The following is a 23011-nucleotide window of genomic DNA, read 5'->3' on the forward strand; positions in this document are numbered from 1 at the left end:
TCTTTCTTCATTTTTCATGTGTGCATGTATTGCTAGCAAACTTCCTCTGATAACTGCCTCTGCTGTGTTCCGAAGGTTTTGGTACATCATATTCTCATTCTTATTGGTTTCTAGAAACTTCCTAATTTCTTCTCTGATCTGGGCCAGTACCCACTCCTTTTGCAATGGAGAGTTATTCATCCTCCAATTGTTTGCCCTTGTTTTCTTAATCGCCCTTCTGTTGATTTCCAACCAATGGCATAGTGGTCAGAGATAAGTCTGTATGATCTCAATGTGCTTGAATTTACACATATTCCACTTGCGTCCCAGCATGTGGTCTATCTTCATGTATGTACCATGTGGGCTTGAAAAGAATGTGAATTTTTTTTTGTATTTGGGTGGAGAGCTCTGAAAATATATATGAGTTCAGGTTGTCTTATTGTAATGTTCAGATCTGTAGCCTCCTTAAGCTTCTTTCCCTGTAATATTTTTCTCTCCTCATTCATATTGATATGATTTTTTTGTTCTGGGTCTTTGATGCCTGATACCTGATACCATTGACACCTCATGATCACACAGGTTGGCATGCTTCTTCTATGTGGACTTTTAAAAAATTGATTAAGTCATTAATTTTATTTTTTTCTCATACTTGTGCTCATCTTTTAAAAATTATTTTTTAGTTAAATACTCTTATTGAGGGCTCTTATATCTCTTATCACAATCCTACACAATCATCTGTTGTGTCAAGCACAATTGTACACACGCTGCCATCATCATTTTCAAAACATCTTTCTACTTCCATGTGGGCTTTGTTGATTCTCAGCTAGATGGCTGCTTGTTTATCTTCAAGCCTTTAAGACCTCAGATGCTATACTTTTGATAGCCTGGCACCAGCAGCTCTCTTCACCACTTTTGCTTATGCACCTATTTTGTGTTCAGTGATTGTGTCGGGAAGGTGAGCATCACAGAATGCCAGGTTATTAGAACAAAGTGTTCTTGTCTTGAGGGAGGTGACTGCATGTGTGTGTGGTTCATTCTCACCTTCTTTCCACCATTGAGCTAATGTTGTCTTAAGGGCTGTTTTCTCTTTGTTGCCCTCTTGGTGGAGTTGTTCTATATGATGGTCTCTTATTTGTGCTTGGTGATTGTTGTTCTTCTGCTCATACTGGGTCAGGAAGGATCTTTTGTTGGGTTGGGTTGTTTTATCCATATTCTTTGAGTTTTTCCTTGTTTGGGAAGATTCTTGCTGCTCCATCTATCCTAATAGATTTATTTGGCTGGATAGAGTATTGGCCTTCAGTTTTTGAAATATGTTACTCCAGTCCCTTCTTCATGTCCTATGATAGGTCTGAAACATATTCTTATTTGGGTACCTTTATAGGTGACGACTAGCTTTTCCTAGCTGCTCTTAAGATTTTCTCTTTTTCCTCATTGCTGGATAATTTAACTATCATGTGCCTTGGTGACCTCTTGGAATTCAGTCTAGCTAGTGTTCTTTTGGCCTCCTGAATGGTTGCCTGATTTGCATTCATTAAGGGGGGGAAATTTTCCTCTAAGAATTCCCTCATTATTTTTGCCATTGACTTCTTCACTGTGTTTTTTTCTTCTGGTAGTTCAATTGATCTAATGTTGTTCCTCTACATAGCATCATATATGGCTCTCCGGTTTTCTTTAGGTTCTCTGATTATTCTCTGACTGCCTTTCCATTTTGTTGAAGTCTGCATAGTTATCCTCTAGGTCACTGGTGTGATTCTCTGCCTCTTTAAGTCTGTTGACAAAGTCTGCAAATTTGCTGCTGGATTTTGTTATCTCATCCCTTGGTTCTTGTATTTCCTTTTGGTGCGTGGCCTTCATTTTCTCTATCATTTCATCCTTTTTCTGTATTTCTTCCATCATATCCTGTATGACTCCAAGCAGCATTCTGAAGATTTCTTTTTGTGGTCAATGTCTGCTTCTTCTATGCATGTCGTTAGGTTCAGCACTTCTTCCAATATTACCTTTAGTTTCTCCTGCTTTTTTCATTGAGGTTGTTGGGGCTGGGTGCTATTTGCCTTTTGTTTTAGCAGAGCTAGTCGCCATTTTCTGGAGAGTCGAAGAACACTGGGCTCTCTCTTTGGTAGACTTATAGGAGTTCTTCTTCAAACTACCTTCAGCCAACTGAACTCGAGGTTGGACTACCCCTTTATCCTTCTGTGGTTTCACTCTTACCCTTGCCAACCAGTATTCCATTTGGAGGACAAGTTGGATGGTCTTCTCAGGGGACACTGGTTGGGTGGTTGTGGACTTGCAAGGATTGCACTTCACTGGATGATCTCCCAGGAAGCCATTGTGGTGTGTCCCAAGGAAGCTTTAAGCAACTCGGAGGTTGTTTGGCAGCGCCCGCTGCAAAGGGAGTGCTGCAGAGGGTGTGTGGGTGTGCCCACCTTGGTGTAGAGCACTGTGTTGGCAGGTGAAATTACCCTAGTCAGCGATATCGCCGCGGAGGTTGGGCAGAGGTTCCTGAGCACCATGGAGCACCACGAAGGGCAGGCAAGAGTTTCCCAAACCACTTATAGGGCCTTGGGGGGCAGGCAGGAGTTCCCCCAGCCTTTTGAATGGGAGATTCCTCAGCAATTAGGGTGCAGCAGAAGGCAGGCAGGATTTCCCCAGCCACAAGTAAGGCCACTGAGGGTGTGTGGGAGCTTCCCCATCTGCAGTGGCGGAGATGCCCTTTTTGTGCTTATTGAGACTGGTAGTTTCCCCAGCGGTTTACAAAGGTGCCCCCCCCCCTCTCCTTCCCAAACAACTTGAACTGAATTGGCCTCCAGCTATGGGCTATCCATTTGTGCTCTGTGAAACTGTGTTCTGAGACTGGGAAATGCCCCAGACACTCTTTGTATGTTGAAAGCCCTCCCACCCCCCACCCCCCACCCCCGACTATGCTTTGGAGATTACCTCTGGCTACCTTGTTATGCTAATGTATGCTAAAGGACAGTGTTCTGCAGGCTTGCATTCAAAGTTACATGAAGGTCCACAGCCTAGAATTTAAAGTTTTTACCTAGAAAATATTTCCCCCCTTTTAATATTGGGCTTCTACAATGCCCTGATTTCAGGGCTGTCACACTGCCCCCCAGGTGAGGAGGACTAGCTTATCAGAGAGGGTTTGTTTTTTATTTTCTGTCCAACTGGAACTGAATTCGCACCCCTTACCCCACCCCCGCTATTGATTATCAGTTTGTCATTTGTGAAACTGTGATCTGACACAAGTAAATATCCCAGCATCTCTTCGATGGCTGTAAACTATTATCTAACTATCGCTACCCATGCTGGCCAGCGTGGAGCTGGGGAGAAGCAGGAAGGGATGGCTGATGTACCACGTCTATTCCTGACTTGGGGTGGGGGGGAGCCACCAACCCCTAGAATGAAAGCGCAGGGTGGCTAGCAGTGTGGGAGAACTCTAGTGTGATGTCTTGTGACTAGTTCTCAGAAGCTCTCTTTGAGCCTGGGATTATGACCACTTTTAGACAGCAGTCTGTGGTAATCCCTGCTTACTCTGGGGCTAGGGTGCAGGGAAGGGTCACTGACGCTGTCCTTCCAGACCTGGCCTGAGACCAGCAGGGACTGCAGGCAAGCACAATGAGCCAAAAGCATTTCAATGTGTTCTCAATTCGCTTTGTGAGTGGGGGGAAAAAAGGGCAGAGGGGGCTATCTGGGCTGGATCCTGGTACACAGATTCTAATTTTAGCACTCAGCCTCCCTGTCTTGGCTTTGGTACATTTTAATTTTCTGGTCTGGCAGCAGGAGTGCTAGGTGGGTAATTCTACCTGGCTGTCATCTTGTCCCAGGTCCTGTCCTAATCCTGTTTTATTATTTTTTTAATGTCATTTTTGAAGCTCTCTTCCAGGTGTATAAGAATTCTATTAATTTCTGCTTGTTAATCTTGTATACTGCTACATTACCAATTCTCTCAATTGTTTCCAGCAGAATTTCTGTGGGGTCCTTGGGGTTCTCTCTGTAAAATCATATCATCAGCAAATAGAGTTTCACTTCTTCACCTAATTGGTGTAGTGGTTACATGTGTGATTTTGATCTGCATGATCGGCAGTTTGAATCCACCAACAGCTCTGCGAGAGAAAGACTGGAATTTCTACTACTGTAAAAAATTCCAGTCTTGAAAATCCACATTGGGTCACTATGAGTCATCATTGGCTTGATGGCAGTGAGTTTGGATTGTTTTAGGTTTACCCAATTATATTTTCTTGAATTCTTTTTTGTTTTCTAATGCTTTTGGTTAAGACTTCCAGCATGATGTTGAATAAGGGTGGTAATGGGGGCATCCTGGTCTGGTTCCAATTCTCTTGGGAAATGTATTCCATTTTTCTCCATTGAGCGTGATGTTGGCTACTGGATATTATTTTTATTTGTGTTTTTAATTAGAAATGGGTGTTTGATATTGTCACATTCAACACTATTGATTTTCTGCACTTATTCATAGGATCGTGTGATTCTTGTTCTTTGTCTTGTATATGTGGTGCCTTATTTTGTTTGAATTTTTAAATGCAACCATTCTTGCATCTCTGTTATGAATCCCATTTGGTCATGATGAAGTATTATTTTTTAATACGTTGTTGGATTCTATTGGCCAGAATTTTCTTTGGAGAATTTGTGCATATATGTTCATGAAGGATACTGGTCTGTAGTTCTATCTTTATAGAGTCTCTGCCTGCTTTTGTATCGGTGTTATTCTTGCTTCATAGAATGAGTTTTGGGGTTCACTGTCATTTTCTGTATTTTGGAATAATCTGTATGGTATTGGTGAAATCTTTTTATTGAATACTTGGTTGATTTCCCTTGTGAAGCCATCTTATCCTGGGCTTTCTATGGTTGGCAGTTTCTTTATGACCTTTTTTATATCTTCTTTTGGTATTTGTCAGTTACACTTTTCTATATCCATCTGAGTTAATTTGGATAGATGGTGCATTTCTGGATATTTGTTCATTTCTTCTGGATTTTCAAACTTATCAGAGTGCAATCTTTTGTAGGAAAGTGTTTTTATTCCTTTTATTTCCTTTTTTATCTCTGATGTGTCATCTTTGTCATATTTAATTTTAGATATTTCCATCTTCTCTTTCTTTTCCTTTGTTAGCTTTATCAGTGGTTTGTCAATTTTGTTCATCCTTTCAAAGAACCAACTTTTTGTCTTCATATTTCAGCTTTGTAGTTTATTTGGTTTTGCTTTAATATTTATGATTTATTTTTTTCTGTTGTTAGAAGGTTTATATTGTGGACCTTGTTCTAATTTTTGATATGTTGTGTTAAGATTTTGATTTTGAATTTCTCTTATTCTTTTCATATGTGTGTTGTTAAAAATTGCCCTCTGATAATTGCTTTTGCCGTGTCCCAAAGGTTTTAGTGTGATATGTTATCATTATCGTTTGTTTCAAGGAATTTCTTAATTTCATTCCTTATTTGATGTACTACTGAGTTCTTTTTAAGTAGTAAGTTTTTGAGTATCTAAGTGTGTTGTCTTTATGTTCCTGTCCTTTCATTGTTTATTTCCAGTTTTATAGCAGTGTTATCTGAGAAAATGGATTATAGGATTTCAATGGTTTTGAATTTGTTAAAGCTTGCTCTTTGGCCTCATGTAATCTATTCTAGAATATGTATTGTATGCACTGGACATGAATGCTGTGTTATTGTTTGCTGGAGTGTTCTCTATGTATCTAGGTGGCTGAGTTGATTAATTGTGTTGTTTAACTCTTCTGTTGAGCTTCTTTCCTAATACCTTATCTTTCCTTGTGAGTTGTAAGTTGATGTCTACTGTTATTGTGGAATTGTTTATCTCTGTCTTCAAATCTTTGAGAATTGCGTTGGTGCATTTGAAAGATCTTTTATGGGGTATGTATGTTTATTAAGGTTATATGTTCTTGGTGTATTGTTCATTTAAGCATTATGCAAGTGTCCACTCTTGTGCTTATTGTGTTATTTGCCTTGAAATCTGTTTTTTTGTTTGGAAATCTGTTTTATCAGAGACTAATATTGCCACTCCTGCCTTTTTCATGTTTGCCATTGGCTTGGTAGATTTTTCACCATCCTATGATTTTTAATCTATTTTTGTCTGAGTTTAAGGTGTATCTCTTGTAGGCAGCATACAGATGGGTCTTGTTTTCTAATCCAGTCGACTACACACCCTGTGTTTTGATTAGTCCATTTTATCCATTCAGTGTCATTACTGAATGAAATATGCAGGCTTTCTGCTGTCATTTCTGTGTGCAAATATTCAGATCAGAAGATTATTTGTGTGTGTGTGTGTACACACACACACACACACACACACACATATGTTTTTTTAAGAATTGCAGTCTCTGAAATTCACATTAGCAGTTATACTTTGTCCTACAAGATTGCTATGATTTGACATAGATTTAATGGCAGTGAGTGTGGTATGGTTTGGTTTTATGTTTTGAAGAAGTATAATTAAACAAAGAGGAAAAAGAGGGAAAAGAGAGAAGGGGAAAAAGATGAAAGAAAGAAAAGAAAGGACAAAGGAATAAAATGGTGCATGTGCAGAGGGGGAAGGAGAAACAAATGAGAACAAAACTGGTGTGTAGCTTGGGTGTGGGTGCTGGAGTTCTGTTGCTATGGTATTGTGAATGTGGGTAAGTATGTACACTCAGGAAAAAGGGGGAAAGATTTTTGGGGGTGTCATCAAATTTAGAGGCCTACTTTTGTTTTTCTGGGGGAAAAGGTGGGGGTCACACTGGAAGAGAAAAGTGGAGATAACTAGAGAAAATAAGATTATAATAGAACAAAAGCACAATAAACAAAGGAAACAATTGTATTGTATGGTACTAAAGTACAATAACCAAACCAAATGGGTTGAAGGATAAAACTGCCTTGTAGATGGGAATTGCTGCTCCTTTCGTAGTGTTACTGCAGGCATGTGCTTGCCATCTGTGGTGGCCGGTGCATGAGCAGGGGTTGGTGCTAGGGAAGAAAGCAGGAAAGAAGTAGGAAGGAAACAATGGCAAACAATCTGCATTGTTACCGAGAATGTATGTACCAAGCTTCTCACATGGTATTGTATCCACACAGGGTTTCTAGATGCTAACAAGATAAGACATTTGGATGGCTGGGTTGCCTTAGGGAATGCGAAAAATTGGCTGCCTGGGAAGAGCAATGTGCACAGAAATGGTTTGTGTGCTGGCCAATATTAAAGGAGATTCTGTCAGCAGTTGTTGCTGTTCAACCACATGAAGGAACTTTGGTCTATTTAGCTTTTAAGTTGCTTTTCTCACTACCGGGGAGTGCAGGATATCCTTTCTAGTGAAACCTCTCTGGTAGTTGCTGAGGAGAACCTCCCATGCTTGTTATCTCTTGCTACCATCAAGTCAATGCTGATTCATAATGATCTACTGTGGGTTTCCAAGACTGTAATTGTTTATGGGAGTAGAAAGTCCAGTCTTTGTCTCACAAAACTGCTGGTGGTTTAGAATTGCTGGTCATACAGTTAGTAGCCCAATGCATAACCATTGCACTTTCAGATCTCTTTGCTAATTATCTGGTGGCCGTATTACCCTATCTTGTAGGGTTTGAATTTATGACGAGCATCTAAACCTAACAATAGGATGGGGCACTTTCCCATTACTAAGAATTTGTATGAAAACACACAAGACTGTGTTAGACCGGTTTGACTTGAAAAACAAATTCAAAGACTCTCATATATGTGTAAGAAAGAGCTTTACATCAAGGAATATTTATATCAAGAAAACATGCCAGCCCAGTCCAGATCAAGTCCATAAGTCTGATATTAACCCATAAGTCCGATACTAGTCCATAAATCTCTCTTCAGAGTTATGCAACCACATGCAATGATGCAGGATGCAGGAAAATCAGAAGTCAGTGGTTGAAAAGTCTTGTGGATCCCATGTCAGTGGAAGTATCACAGGGTTGCTGCAGGCCTCCCCATACCTCAATGTGTCTTTTCCATTAGGAGACATCAGGCTGTGATGACATGATTGACAGGCTAGACTCCACTCAAATATTCTATTTATCAAGTTGACATGAAGTTATGTAACTACCAGAGCTCCCATAAGTAACATAGCAGTGATATAAATGATAGGTCACTGTGGTGCTATCTACTCTAACTGTATTACTGGACTGGGCAGAGAGAGATCTGGATAAAGTAGACAGCTCCAATGTCCCAAAGTAAATTAATTGTCTTACCTGCCACATCCTGGGTTGCCTTTGGCTCTGTCCCTTTAATGATGTCCAATGTGGGTTGGAGTAATCTTACTGGGAGGTGGGTTGGTTTTCTTTAGGGTTATTATCACTTGAATCTGCCTTTTGTCCTTTTCTTCTCTCTCTCAGATCTGAGTTTCTACCCTTCTCTCTTGTTTCAATTATACAAGACTGAGGAAGCCAATTTTAAAATATCACTGAGGGGTGTTCCTGGGCTTCCCCTGACTTCTGCAATTTCCATCTAATATCAGGAGCTAATTGAGTCAGGAATCAGTACTTCAGGACTGGTTCTTCCTCAGCTATAGGCTGGTATATTTTAACAAGTTCTTTTTCAAAGCGTCTAAAAAGTTGGTGTGATTATTTTGTATCCTTTGGTCAGTAGAAAGTGTTGCTACATCTGAGTAATGTACTTCTTTTGGGCACCTCTAGCCTAGGGTTTCTACATTGATTTTTTTTCTGGCTTTGTACTATTTTGTTGTCTGTAACATCTGGCTGCCCCTATTAGTTCTTCTCTGCCAGGAGAGGTGCATAGATATATTATTAACAATACACCAAATTACCCCTCTCCACAAAAACCCCCAAACTCACTATAAAATAACACATAGACACACTGTTCTTTTGTAGTGTTTATGAATCTGTTATCTTTTTGTTTGACTTCTCAGTTTCTCTTTGAAGTTTTTTCTGATATGGTTTCTTGTGAGGTTTCTGTTCTTCCCTTTCAGTCTCTTTCTTCATCTGTTGAATGTATGCCATCATCATTTTCTGAATTCTTATTCTGGTACTTCCATAGCCCATATAACTTCAGCCATTTCCTTTATGTCTCTGTGTTATTTACTTGTTTTTGCTTGTTTCTTTTTGTGTGAATCCACATTTTTAGCTATTTCTTTTGACATGTATGGTGTAGCTGTAAGAAGTGGCATGGAAGTTCAGTTGTGTGGGCATATTTAATTCCTATTTAGTGGTAAAGTACAGGAATAATAGATAGTTCAGAACTGATAATGAGAGAAAAGATAATAGAAGAGGGGAATGGAGAAAGAGAAAAAGAATGGAAAAAATGCTAGAGGGAAAATGTTAAAAAGGATTAAATACTCCTAGTATAAGAATTATAAAAATACTCTACGATAGATGTGATGGTAATTATACAATTCCCCTTGATATGATTGAATTATTCAATTGCATGATATGTAAATTATGTGCCAATAAAACTGTTGAAAAAAAGAAGAAACAAAACAAAATAGTAAAAAATAGTTATTTTTTTAAAAAGCAAAGAAGGGCTAGTACTAATTTTAAAAGAATTCTAGAAATAGTGTAAGATTTTATTTTAAAGAAAAAGTAAGAGAAGGGAGAAACAGACAAACAAACAAAAAATAACAGGAAACCCAGTTGGTGTTTGGTTGGGATCGTAGCTCTGTCCAGGAGCGTTGCAGCTGGTATGAGTGAGAGAAAGGTATATTTCCAGGAGAAGGGTGGAAAACCTAGATGGGTTCAGGACATAGACTGGAAGCGCACATGGTGAGAAGCAGTTGAGCAGGTCTAGTTGCTGATTGTTGGTGAATGTCTTTGCCCAGTTGGATTCTTAGACTGTTGGGCTAGGCTTAGGCTGGATACAGACTTGGAAGCGAGGGGATACAGACTTGGAACAACCAGGCTCTTACATTTGTCAGATGGAAAATTTTCTCAAGGTGGTCTAGGGCTGAGTGGATGTGGAGGGGATGGGCCTCATACATTCCAAGAGGAGGTTCCAGACAGGAGGTAGTAGATCAGGCCATCATTTATTGGGATGGTCCTGGATAGAGGTGGGGAGGACAAAGCAGTCCCAGGAACAGCCTGGGGTAGACTGAATGAGGTTCTGGCTGGTAGATGAGGGTATTACTAATTTAGGGAATGTGAAAACAGTAAAATAAAATTTTGAATTCAAAAGATTGAAAAAAGTGTTGTACTAAATAAAATGAATTATAAAAATATTACACAATTTTGTTTAAAGAAGGAGAAAAGCAGAGAAAAAATTAATAGAAGCTGAGGATCTAAACTCTGCCCTGGGTGAGTTCAGGAATGTGCTGTGGTCAGAGGGTGAAGGTCAAGTGAGCACTTGTGTTTTGGGATGAGTTGCTTTGACTGATTGAATTAGTCTTACCTAGACAGCTGGCTTAGAGGCAAGGGGGCTAAGTGTGCAGCAAGAGCTGAGATAGCAGAGGTCTTGGTGTCTGGGTGGTGGAGTAGTTTCACTGGTCTGGGGCTGAGTGTAGCTGGATGTCCAAAAGGAACAGAGCTCAAGCAGAACATCAGGATTGGAGGGTGTGGGGATTCTGTTAAGAGATGAAGCTCTCTAAGAGGAGAGAAAGGAGAAAACTGTGTTAGTCATCTTGTGAGGGAAGGTTTTCTCTGGGGGTTGTCCTAGTCAGGAGGGATCGAGGCAAGAGCCTTCTCAGAGGGCAGACTGTAGCTCTGGATGGCCTGGGGTGGTCTAAATCAGGTTGTGAGAGGGCTGAGATTCTCAGGTCAGTTCACACTTCGCACTTTGGCCAGAGCACCCAGGCATAATGGGGCATCCAAGCCCAGGGTAAATTACTCGTCCACCAGCTAACGGACGCTCAGCAGCAGAGGGAAAAGGAGGGTCCATGGGTAATCTGGAGACTAAGTGTATAGAGTGCATGCCAGCTGAGAAATTAGGCAAGCACTCGAGCCTGCTGTGAAATCAGCTGCTTCGCCAGGTGACAGGAAGGACTAGGTATCTCCTGGGCTCATTTACACTTTCCTCTTCCCCTCTGCCACTCCGAATTTCTCTGGACTTAAGGGGATTTGGTTTACTTATCTATTGAGTTTTTCTTCACAACTGTTTGCGCCCCATTTGGGGTGTGTGTGTGTCTTGATATAAATATTGATTCAAGATGGCGTCGGATCGGCCATCTTGAACCAGCACCTTTACCTCCTCGTTACTTGTGTAGTGCTTGAAATCTTAAAATCTTATAAGCAGCCATCCAACGTACAGCAATATTTTTGGATCAACAGAAAAAGGAGCGTCAGGAATAATTGGAGGAAATGGAATGTTAAGCTAATTGCCTTTAAGAACAACCGCTTCCTTTGCCATAAGACCAAAAGAACTAAATAGTGCTTGACTAACAGTACTAAACATTTTGATCAAAGATTCAATAGAGGAATACTGATCAAATGGGAGAATGCAAGATTTTCAAAGTTTCATAGAATCCAGAACTTATGAAGCCATCGAGGCTGGACGAACTCCTGTAAATAGTACCCTGAGATAATATTTAAATCTTAAAACATGAATATCCCTAAAGTCATCTTAAAACCAAACACTGTTGTGAGGTGCCCTTGAGTTGGTTCTGATTCACAGCTACCCTAAGCACAACAGAACAAAATATTGCTCAGTCCTGTGCCACCCATACAATTGTTGTTATGTTTGAACCTATTGTTACAGCCACTGTGTCAATCTGTCAATCCATCTTGTTGAGTGTCTTCCTGTTACCTTACCACCCCTCCACTTTGCTAAACGTAATGTCCTTTTCTAGCGACTGGCCTCTCCTAATAAAATGCCCATGAGCATTCTGGGTTTTCTTCTTCCACGACAGATCTGTTTGTTCTTTCAGCAGTCCATGGTACTTCCAATAGTCTTTACCGGCAGTATAATTCAAATACATTGACTTTGCTTTGGTCTTCTTTATGCAACATCCAAACACAAAACAATTGAAAATATCACAGCTTGGTTTAGGCACACCTTAGTCCTCAAAGTAAACTCCTTGGTTTTCAGCACTTTAAAGAGGTCTTGTGCAGCAGCAATGTGCTGTTTGATCTCTTTACTGCTGCTTCCATGCATTGATTGTAGAGCAAAGCAGGCCAAAAATCTTGATGTTACCTATTGTTTCAGTTGTGAGGATTTGGGTCTTCTTTACATTGAGTTGTAATCCATATTGAAGGCTGAAATCCTTGATCTTCATCAGCAAGTGCTTCAGGTCTCCCTCAATTTCAGCAAGCAAAGTTATGCCATCTACACATTTTCAAAATAAGCCTTCTTCTAACCCACATGTTGAATTCTTGATATAATCCAGGTATTCTGATTATTTGCTCAACATACAAATTGAATAAGTATGGTGAGAGGATACAACCCTCATACACACATTTCCTGATTTTAAACCATCCAGTATTCCCTTGTTCTGTTCGCATAACTGCCTCTTGGTCCAAGTACAGGTTTCACATGATACCAATGAAATGTTTTGTAATTCCTATTCTTCTTAAGACTAGCCATAGCTTTTATGAGCCACACAGTTCAATGCCTTAACTTACATAATAAACACAAATAAACATCTTTCTGGTATTCTCGGCTCCCAGCCAGTGTCCACCTGACTTCAGCAATGATATTCCTTGTTCCATGTCTTCTTATGAATCCATCCTGAACCTCTGTCAGCTAGCTCCCTTTCAGTGTACTGCTCCAACCCTTGTTGAAGTATGTTCAGCAAAATTTTACTTGCATATGATATCAATGATATTTATTTATAATTTCCACATTCTGTTGTGTCACCATTCTGTGGAATGAGTTCAAATATGGATCTCTTCTAGTCATTTGACTAGGTAGCTGGCTTAGATCCAAATATGGATCTCTTCTAGTCATTTGACTAGGTAGCTGACATAGATGAGTGATTGCTTCCAGTACTTCATTAGCTTGTTGAAACATTTCAGTCAGTATTCCATCAATTCTTGGAGCCTTGTTCTTGGCTAATGTTTTCAGTTAACAATAGTTGTATTGACTAAATTTCCTTGTATGCAGATAGATGTTATCCTATCCTTTCACAGACAGCATTTTACTTCAAGATATATCTTGAAATATCCTTTTTGATAATGAATACAATGCCATTCCTTTTGAATCTGTCATTCCTAGCATAGTAAACACATGACTGTCTTATTCAAAATGACCATACTGGTCCATTTCAGCTTTCCAATGTTTAAGACCTAGAACTTTTATGTTTCCATTTAGTTTTTGATGATTTACAGTTTTCCTAGATTTATACTTTGCATATTCCAAGTTACAATTTTTAATAAATGTTTGTAGCTGTTTCTTTTCATTTTGAGTCATGCCCTATCAGCAAATTAAGGTCCTGAAGTCTTTACTCTTATAGGCTTTATGTTATCCACGTCATTATGATTGACTCTACTTTGAGAAGGAAGCTCTTCCTCAATCATCTTAAATACCAGTGACATAACTTCCAGCATCACAGCAACACCCAAGCCACAGTAGTATGAAAAACTTGCAAACAAACCTGAAAAAGTGAGAATATTACTTTACTTTAACTTTAAGAAATGTCTGCTTCAAGAGCAATTAAGACCTGTATGGGATCAAATTGACAACAGTCAAATGAAAGGTTAGAAAAGAACCTTAATGAGCAGTTTTTATGTTCATAGGGAAATAATAATTTGGCAAAGGATGGTGAGAATTCTTACACAACTCAAAGAATGTAGCCAGTGTTACTGAATTGTACATGTAGAAATTGTTGAATTGGTGTATATTTTGCTGTTAATATTCTCAGCAACAACAAAATTTAAAAATTGTTTTATTACATTTCAGCTTGCTCAAAAACTCTTCATGTTGCCTTTATCTCTTTTAAGACTTTATAAATGTTCTCCTTAAATTATTTTAGATGGGGGTCTCTTTTGTACCCTAAAACACACTACTTAAAATTACCACCCCCCAAACCAAGCTTGACTAACACTTAGGCATGATTCCAAAAATTTCTGTATGCGTACTATTTACAAAGTTGGGCTCATGTCCTATGCACAATCTTTCTGCTTGCTATTCTTTACTTAATATTATTGAAGTGTCTTCTTTCGGTATGAAGTAATCTATATAAAAATATTTTATATGACCATGTAACAACTATTTTGTGGCTGTACCAAATGTATTACTTAAGCAAAGTATTCAACAAATTAAAAAAAAATTAGTCCTTTATTTCTTTTAAATGAGTGATTTTTTTTTTCATTTTGATGTAAGAGGCATTCAGCATATTGGCTTAACGTGTGCAATTTGAAAAAAAAATGGATTTGAACTTAGACCTGAATTCAAGCCCAGTTCACCAAGATACTAATGATATGACTTGAGATATTTTTTCAAGTCACTCTTGTCTTTGTAGAGATGAGGTGCAAGAAAATAATAAGACATCACTATAGTGGATATGAAGCACCTAATTTAGTGCCTAGTGAGTAGTAAGTCTCAATACATGAAAGCTCCTGCTTAGTGTTATGATTACTACTGGTTCTATTACTATCAAGTTTTTAGCTAAAGAAACAAATCTCTAAACATGGAGTCTCATACTTTTTCTAAACAAACATTAAAAACAAAGCAAAAAAAAAATAACCAACAAAGCAAAACTCATTGTTGTGCAGCTGATTCTGACTCATGATTACCTCCTGTGTAGAACTGCTCCATAGGATTTTCTGGGATGTGGTTTTTTTCTCTCTCAGCAGGTTTGGCTGTGATATTTGTGTAAGAGTTTTGCCAGGCTATTTATCTGTAGTACATTGGATATTTTTTTTCTGAACCTGTAAGAGATCCCAATCTCAAACATAATTTAAGCAGACTATTTGTTACATCTTAAAAAAGACAAAGATAACAGAAAGACACAGATGCATCATGCAGATGAAAGAGGCTATTAACTTGAGGTCAAAATGTCAGGATTCACAGTAGGGACCTTGGTTAATTCAGGCATGGGAAAAAGTAAATTCCCACAAATCCCAATACATCCCAATTACAGGTGAGACTACAGGACCATGATTGAGGCACATGCAATATGGTAGATAGAAGAACTTACAAGATTGTTTCACGGCCTTCTGACCAGGGCAGTCAGGATGAGAATGATAGGACACTTATGACTCTGAGACCCCCTGAACAGTCCCCAGTACAGTGACCTTCATCAAGGACCTAGGCAATCTCCTAATAGAGACTGTCTCTCCCTTGCCTGGCTGGAGCAGAGTGGAGGTAGTCAAGGGCACGATTATCTACATCCTTGGTTAATGTTCAATGGAGGCTTAATCTATGTGGGAACTCCGTAAATGGGTTTTAGGCTATGACTACCAACCATAGCCTTTTGCAAACTGGGTGCTCAGAATTTAAGCTCTAATACACTGTTCTTTTTTTTACCTGGGTCTGTCTCTCTGGTCTCTAATGAGTTGGTTTTGGGAATATCTCTGTGTATACCCACCTCTGCTGAGGCTCCCTTCCTTTCTTGTCCCTAGGAAGTGCACTGGAACATAAATACAGGAAGCATTAACAATGCAAGGCAGTATATTGAATCACAAATACTTACACTGAAATGGTCCTTGAATATTATATAATCTAATTGATTACACCTTCCCCTTCAACACCCCATTTTTGCCTTGGTACAGATGAGGGCCAGTTAGGGATAAAATATAGCCAAAGAAGTGGAATGAGCCAATAATAGTGCTAGACTTGTAACCAAGAGCCCTTTATCCTGTTAAAGTGCCTCTACAAAGACTAATGTGTAGATATTCCTGACTGTGCATTAGATAAAGGGAGAATGCTGTGCTCTAACTGTGTCTGATGTAGGAGAAGACTTTCTAGAAATACAATCAACACTTGTTTTCTCTTGGTAGCAGGCTGATTTTCATTCATTTGTTTACTCTTTGATAAACGTTGCTTAATGGCTGTTTTTTATTTCTTTAATAAGCTAGCCTAGAGCAGGGCTTTGTTACTGTGTGCTTATTTTAATATCCATCTTTCCTGTCCATCAATACCTAAGTTTTTCAGAATCTTAATATATTATTTCCCTCTTCTATGGTCTAGCATAGACAGTTGTCCTAGGCTTTGCTGAACACAGAGCAGATGACTAATCCCTTTTATTTGATTTCACCCTAGATCAATGTGCGTGTGACCACCATGGATGCAGAGCTGGAGTTTGCTATCCAACCCAACACCACTGGCAAGCAGCTGTTTGACCAGGTAATGAAGGAACTCTTGTTAGTTAGCCTTCTCCCTTTCTCCCATGAGCTCCAACCATATGGCCAACTATTCATGTGTTCTGTCTCTTGCTAGAGAATCACTTCTACTAACTTCTCTAAGATAGGTTGAAATAAAGTCAGCCCCCAAATTTAACTGCAATGGAGAAAAAGTTAAACTCTATTAACCTTCATCTTGTGTGGCCCCTTGATCTTGAACGTGGACAAAAAGAAAAGGGAGTTATGTCTGTGCTTGGCTCTCTGAAAATGTAGGTACATGGAACCTCCCTCTTAACTTTGAGAGATATAAATGAACTCTCCATTTTAATAATGAAACTCAGAAACTGAGTAACTTAAATGCACCTTGCTGGTATCTGACTAGGATTTGAAGCCTATATTCTTAGCACTAAACCACATGGCCTCTTGGTCACATTGTTTTGGCTTCCTTGTAGAAGCCAACATATTCCTCTTAAGGTAGTAAGTTCTAAGTGCATTTCTCTCAAAGGAATGTTGGGACATAGGACACAACTGTGGATAATGGATGGGGTAGGAGTATATATCAGCTCCTGCAGGAAAGCAACAGAAATAATTGCTTACTCTTAATTGGTGAAATGTCACTTGCTTGCCAATCATCATTGTCAGAAGGAATAGGCTGTATAATATAATAAATAATAGAATATAATATCCAGGATGATAGCCAGAACAAATGTTGTGGAAAACGTTACTTGACCTCTTTGTTTCAGTAGGAAGAAGGAGAATCCATGTCCACAGTAACCCAAGAGCAATTGCTACATGACAGAGGTCAGAATTGCCTACACCCTCCATCCTTCTTTTAAAAATTTTAAACAGTTCTTTTTTATTAAGAGACCATTTTATTAGGGACTCTTGCAACTCATAATAATCCAACATCAATTGTATCAAGCATATTTTTACATATATTGCCATCATTCTTTTCTAGACATTTACTTTCTATTGAGCCTTTGCTATCAGCTAATCTTCCCCCACCCCCATCCCCACCCCCATGACCCCTTAGTAAATTATAATTATTTCCATATCTTACACTGACAGTTATCTCCATTACCCAATTGTTTCTGTTGTTTGTCTCCCTGGAGGGTGTGTGTGTGGTAATGTGTTGATCATTGTGATCCATATAGCTATTCCCATTCCTGTTCCTGGATTCCGTGTCTCCTGAGCTCCTTTCTCTTATCTGTACTTGTGTACATGCTCTGGTCTAACCCACAGTGAAAGGTAGCACTGGGGTCATGGTAGTGGGAGGTGAGAAGCCTCAAAGAACTAGAGGAATATTGTGTGCTTCATCGCTGCTTTCCTGTACCCTGGTTGACTCATCCCTTCCCTGTGGCCCCTCTGTGAGGGGATATCCCATTGGCTTTGGGTCTCTGCTCTGACCTTCCTTGTTCTCAACAATATATTTTGTTTGTTTGTTTGTTTGTTATGGGTCTTCTGATGCCTGCTACCTGTTCCTGATAACACCTCATGATTTCACAGGTTTGTGTGCTTCTTCCATGTTGGCTTATTGCTTCTCTGCTAGATGGCTGCTTGTTTATCTTCAAGTTCCCAGATGCTATATCTTTTGGTAGCCAGGCACCATCCGCTTTCTTTACCACATTTGCTTATGCACCCATTTTGTCTTCAGTGATTGGGCCAGGAGGGTGAGCATCACAGAATAAACAGTTTTATTGATATAATTTGCATATCATATAATTCAGTAGTTCAATCATATTACAGAGTTGTGTAATCATCACCACAATCAGGTTTAGGACATTTTCTTCTTTCTTGTACTCATTATTATTAGCTCCCCATTTCCCCCCCAACCCCTCTAGCCATTGCCTAAGAAACTATTAATCCTGTTACTATCTTTATAGATTTACCTAACTGGGATTTCATATACAGAAAATCATACCAAAAGAACTCCAAAAAATACACAATAACAAAATAAAGCAGCAAAAGCTCAATAGAAAAGAAAACAGAATATATTAAAATTTTAGAACAAATTTAAAATGGGTCAAATGGGAGATCAAATGATAAGATGTTAAATTTTAAACTACTTCCAATGCACTCTGTCTGATAGCAAGGATATTCACATCCCTGATCAATGGCCAGAGAGTATTCACCAAAGACTTAATCCACATAAGGACCCTGAAAGTAGATTTAGGGCTTTTACTATTATACATAGCTTTCTGCAAACTGGGTGCTCAGAGTTCTGATACTATTCCCTCCTGGTTTTAGATTTTGTTATTTATAATCCTTTACATCCAAAGGCTGGCGTACTTCTTCAGTATGGAATTCGCTGATGCTTCACTTAGGTGGCTGCTTATGATAAGACAAGTCGTCAAGTACCTAGACACTTTATAAAAACCAATTTTAATATTTTATTTTACAATTATGATTTTTAAATAAATATTATGACAAACCTTTTGTCTGCAGTGATTATTGCCAGTATTTGCTTTTCAATAATTTCCAAGGGAAAAGCAGAAGGAGCATCCCAGTAGCTTCATTAGTTCACAAGGGCAGCAACAGGGTAGATATTTCAGTAACAATGTTCATAAAAGTATATGGTTGCAAGCTTAATTCTTGCTACAACACTATTGATTTATATCACCATTGGAAAGATTTTAGATTAGCAAAGTATGTGCTTTCATTTAAGGGAATGTTTGCAAATATCAGACTGAGCCCTTAAGCTCAAATCTGTTTTTTAAATCATATTTTTATATTGTGTGGCAGAAGGTAGTTTTAGTATGTAAGTGTCTTGAATAAAATCTCTGCCTTTACATTTCTAGAAAGTTAATCTCCATGCAAAATATACTGAATTTAAAATAAAAGTCCAATAGGATTATTTTCCTCCATTGTTAAAAAAAACTGCAAACCATAACTGCTGATTACTAAATTGAAACATTGCATTAACATGCATCACTCAAAGCTGTTCCTTTATTTAAAAATTGTACATACTTTACATATTATAAAAGCATTATGTTTGAGCCTGTTTACCAAATAGAGGGTGCTTTCAGTACTTCAGAATCAATTTTTCTTTAGAAACAAATGAAAAACAAGTCCTACAACGTAGAATATATAGAGAAAAATGTCTTTTACAAAGTAAAAGCATCTGCAACATTTTACACTTAGTATAACTTAGCAACACAGTTTATGTTCATATATTTAGCTAGTTGTTAAGAGGCACATTAGCTTATTATTGTTTCTGTAGGTCTATTTAGATAAGATAGGTGGGATAAACAATCTGGAGGAGAAAACAACGGGACCAACGGTTCCAGAGGGAATGGGACAAGGCATGGGAAAAGAAGGGGCTTATCAATGAACCCAGGGACAAGGGAACAACAAATGATCTAAAATAAATGGTGAGGAGGGTATAGGATGCCTGGTGGGGCTTGATCAAGGGCAATATAGCCGAGAGGAATTACTGAAACCCGGATGAAGGCTGAACATGATAGTGGGACGAAAGAACTAGGAGGCAAAGGACATTAATAGAAGTCTCAATACAGGCATGTACATATGTAAATATATTTATATATAATGATAGGGAAATAGATCTATGTACATACATTGATATGTTAAGTATTAAGGTAGCAGACAGACATTGGGAGTACTCAAGCACTTCCTCAATGCAAGAACACTGTGTTCTAATAACTCAGCATTCTGTGATGCTCACCTTCCTGACACAATCACTGAAGACAAAATCGGTGCATAAACAAATGTGGTGAAGAAAGCTGATGGTGACCAACTATCAAAAGATATAGCATCTGGAGTCTTGAAGGCTTGAAGATAAATAAGCGGCCATCTAGCTGAGAATCAACAAAGCCCACATGGAAGAAACACACTAGCCTATGTGATCATCAGGTTTCAATGGGATCAGCTATCAGGCATCAAAGACCCGGAACAAAAAATCATGTCAATGTGAATGAGGTGGAGACCCAAAGCATATCTGTAGAAAATTGGACATCCCCTTATAGAAGGGTCACAAGGAAGAAACAAGCCAGTCAGGGTGTAGTATAGCACTGATGAAACATGCAGTTTTCCTCTAGTTCTTTAATGCCTCTTCCCCCTCCCCCCCACACCCCCATCTACTATCATGACCCCAATTCTACCTTACAAATTCGGCTAGACCAGAGCATGTATACTAGCACAGATAAGAGCTCACAACACAGGGAATCCAGGACAAATAAACCTCTCAGGACCAATAATGATTATAGTGATACCAGGAGTGGAAGGGTAAGGTGAGGGGAGAAAGGGGGAACCTATCACAATGATCTACATATAAGCCCCTTCTAGGGGGATGGACAGCAGAAAAGTGGGTGAAGGGAGACATAAGGCAGTGTAAGATATGCCAAAATAATAATAATTTATAAATAACCAAGTGTTCATGAGGAGCTGATACCAAGGGTTCAAGTAGAAAGAAATACTTGACACAATGGATGGATGTATGAATTGTGATAAGAGCTGTACAAGCCCCCAATGAAATGATTTTTTTAAATGATTTTTTTAAAGAGGCATATTAAACAAGGAAGTTTCAAAAAGGCTATTTGAAATTTCCTTATACATTCAGAAAGTGCAAGAGACAAACAGATGATATAACACTTGATTAAGGATATATCTGATGTAATTTCTTGCTTGTATTTTTTGAAGAAGATAATTCCATTTGTGAATTAAAATTTGGTAGAACTTTCTTAGTCTTTTTGCTTAATTTTTATTACTCATTTATTAGTAGCTCTTTCAGATATAACAATCCATAATTCAGTTAGAGCAAGCATAATTTTACATTTGCTACCACCATCAGTTTCAAATCATTTTTTTCCTTCTTGAAAACTCTTTGATATCAGTTCCCCTTTATACCCTCCCTCCCCAACCCTACCCCACAGGAACCCAGGTTGCATCCTTTCACCACACTATTCGATTTATATGCTAAGCAAATATCAGAGAATCTGCACTGTATGCATCAGAATGCAGCATCAAGTTTGGAGGAAACCTTCTTAACAACCTATGATAGGCAGATGACATAACTTTGCTTGTTGATAGTTAGGAGGACTCAAACCACTTGCTGATGAAGATCAAGGACTTCAGCCTTCAGTATGAATTGCAGCTCAATGCAAATAAATGAAAAACCCTCACAACTTGACCAATAAGTAACATCACCACAAATGGAAAATGTTTGAAGTTGTTTCATCTTGCTGGCTTCCATAATCAATACTCAATGGAAGCAGTAGTCAAGAGATTAAACGGGGCTTTTCTTGGGTAAATCTGTTGCATAGTACTTCTTTAAGGTGCTAGAAAGTTAGGATGTTCCTTTAAGGATTACGATGTGCCTGGCTAAAGCATGGTATTTTCTATTGCCTTATGTGCATGTGAAAGTTTGACATTGAATAAGGAAGATGAAAGAATTCATGTGTTTGAATTATGGTGCTGATGAAGAATATTTAAAGTACCATGGACTACCAAAAGAACAAACAAATTTGTATTGGAAGAAATACAGCCAGAATATTTTTGGAGGGAAGGATGGCAAGACTTCCTCTCATGTTCTTTTGACATGTTTTCAAGAGTGGCCTGTCCCTTGACAAGGACATCATGCTTGGTAAAGTTGAGGGACAGTGAGAAAGAGGTAGGCCCTCAACAAGATGGATTGATATAGTAGCTATAACAATGAGCTCAATTGGGAGGATAGTGCAGGACAGGGCAGAGTTTCATTCACTGTGAATTGGAACCAACTCAATGCCCTCTAACAACAGCCAAAAAAAAAAAAAAAAAAAGGAACAACCTTGTTTGGGTGTATGCATCTAGTCTGTGTCTCCCTTAGAGGTGCGCATATCTGCAGGGTGTATGGGATTTGCAAAAACAGGAAGACAGTCAAAAAGACAAATAAAATATAATAATATAAAAAGTAAAAAATAAAATCAGTTTGGTCATTGACTTTAAAAATATCATTTTATTGGGGGTTCATACAACTCTTATCACAACCCATACATACATCCATTGTGTCAAGCATATTTATACATTTGTTGCCATCATCATTTTCAAAATATTTTCTTACTACTTGAGCCCTTGGTGTCAGCTCTTTTTTTCCCCTTACAGAAGGGTCACAGGAGAAGATAGGCCAGTCAAGGTGCAGGATAGCACTGATGAAACACACACCTTTCTTCTTGTTCTTTAATGCTTCCTCACCCCCACTATCATGACCCTAATTCTACCTTACAAATTTGGCTAGACCAGAGCATGCACATGGGTACAGATAAGAGCTGGAAACACAGGGAATACAGGACATATAAACAACTCAGGACCAATATTGAGAGTAGCCATACCAAGAGGGTAAGGGGAAGGTGGGGGGAGAAAAGAGGAACCGATCACAATGATCTACTATAACCCCCTCCCAGGGTGATGGACAACAGATAAGGGAGTAAAGGGAGACATCGGACAGTGCAAGACATGGAAAAATAGTAATAATTTATAAATTATCAAGGGTTCATCAGGGAGGGGAAAAATTGATCTGATACCATTGACTCTTTTTGAACCTTTGGTAGGATTGGTAAGTGCCTTTGTCCACTACACATGGTAGGTTGGGCTGCATGTGGGGAGGGACACTGGAGAGGGAGGAAATCAGAAAGAAAAGTGGAAAAAATGCTGCTTGGGTAGTACGTCATATGTCTGCATCTAGCCACCCACACATTCTGCTATCCACACTGTGTCTCCAGAGGCCAGGAATTCCAGAGGTTTGGTTGGGTGAGTTAAAACTGGGATAGGGAGAGATCAGCTTCAGGGAAGGGGGACAAGTAGCTCAGGCCATTGGCCAATGGTGAAGGGGCTCAGTAACAATAAGCAGGTATTACTGATC

The 23011-nt window shown here is 38.9% G+C and overlaps 1 protein-coding gene across 1 annotated transcript in view; it reads left to right on the forward strand.

Moving 5' to 3' along the window:
* Nucleotides 1–23011, forward strand: part of MSN (moesin) — a 148195-nt gene that overhangs the window by 70465 nt on the left and 54719 nt on the right. Inside the window, exon 2 of the mRNA XM_030887711.2 lies at nucleotides 16079–16162. Within this exon, the coding sequence (XP_030743571.2) occupies nucleotides 16079–16162 (84 nt within the window). The remainder of the gene's footprint in view (nucleotides 1–16078; nucleotides 16163–23011) is intronic.

This window comes from Echinops telfairi, unplaced genomic scaffold, assembly GCF_000313985.2.
Source record: "Echinops telfairi isolate 266 unplaced genomic scaffold, ASM31398v2 ScPeMD7_7423;HRSCAF=8461, whole genome shotgun sequence".
In the NCBI taxonomy this organism is placed as follows: Eukaryota; Metazoa; Chordata; class Mammalia; order Afrosoricida; family Tenrecidae; genus Echinops; species Echinops telfairi.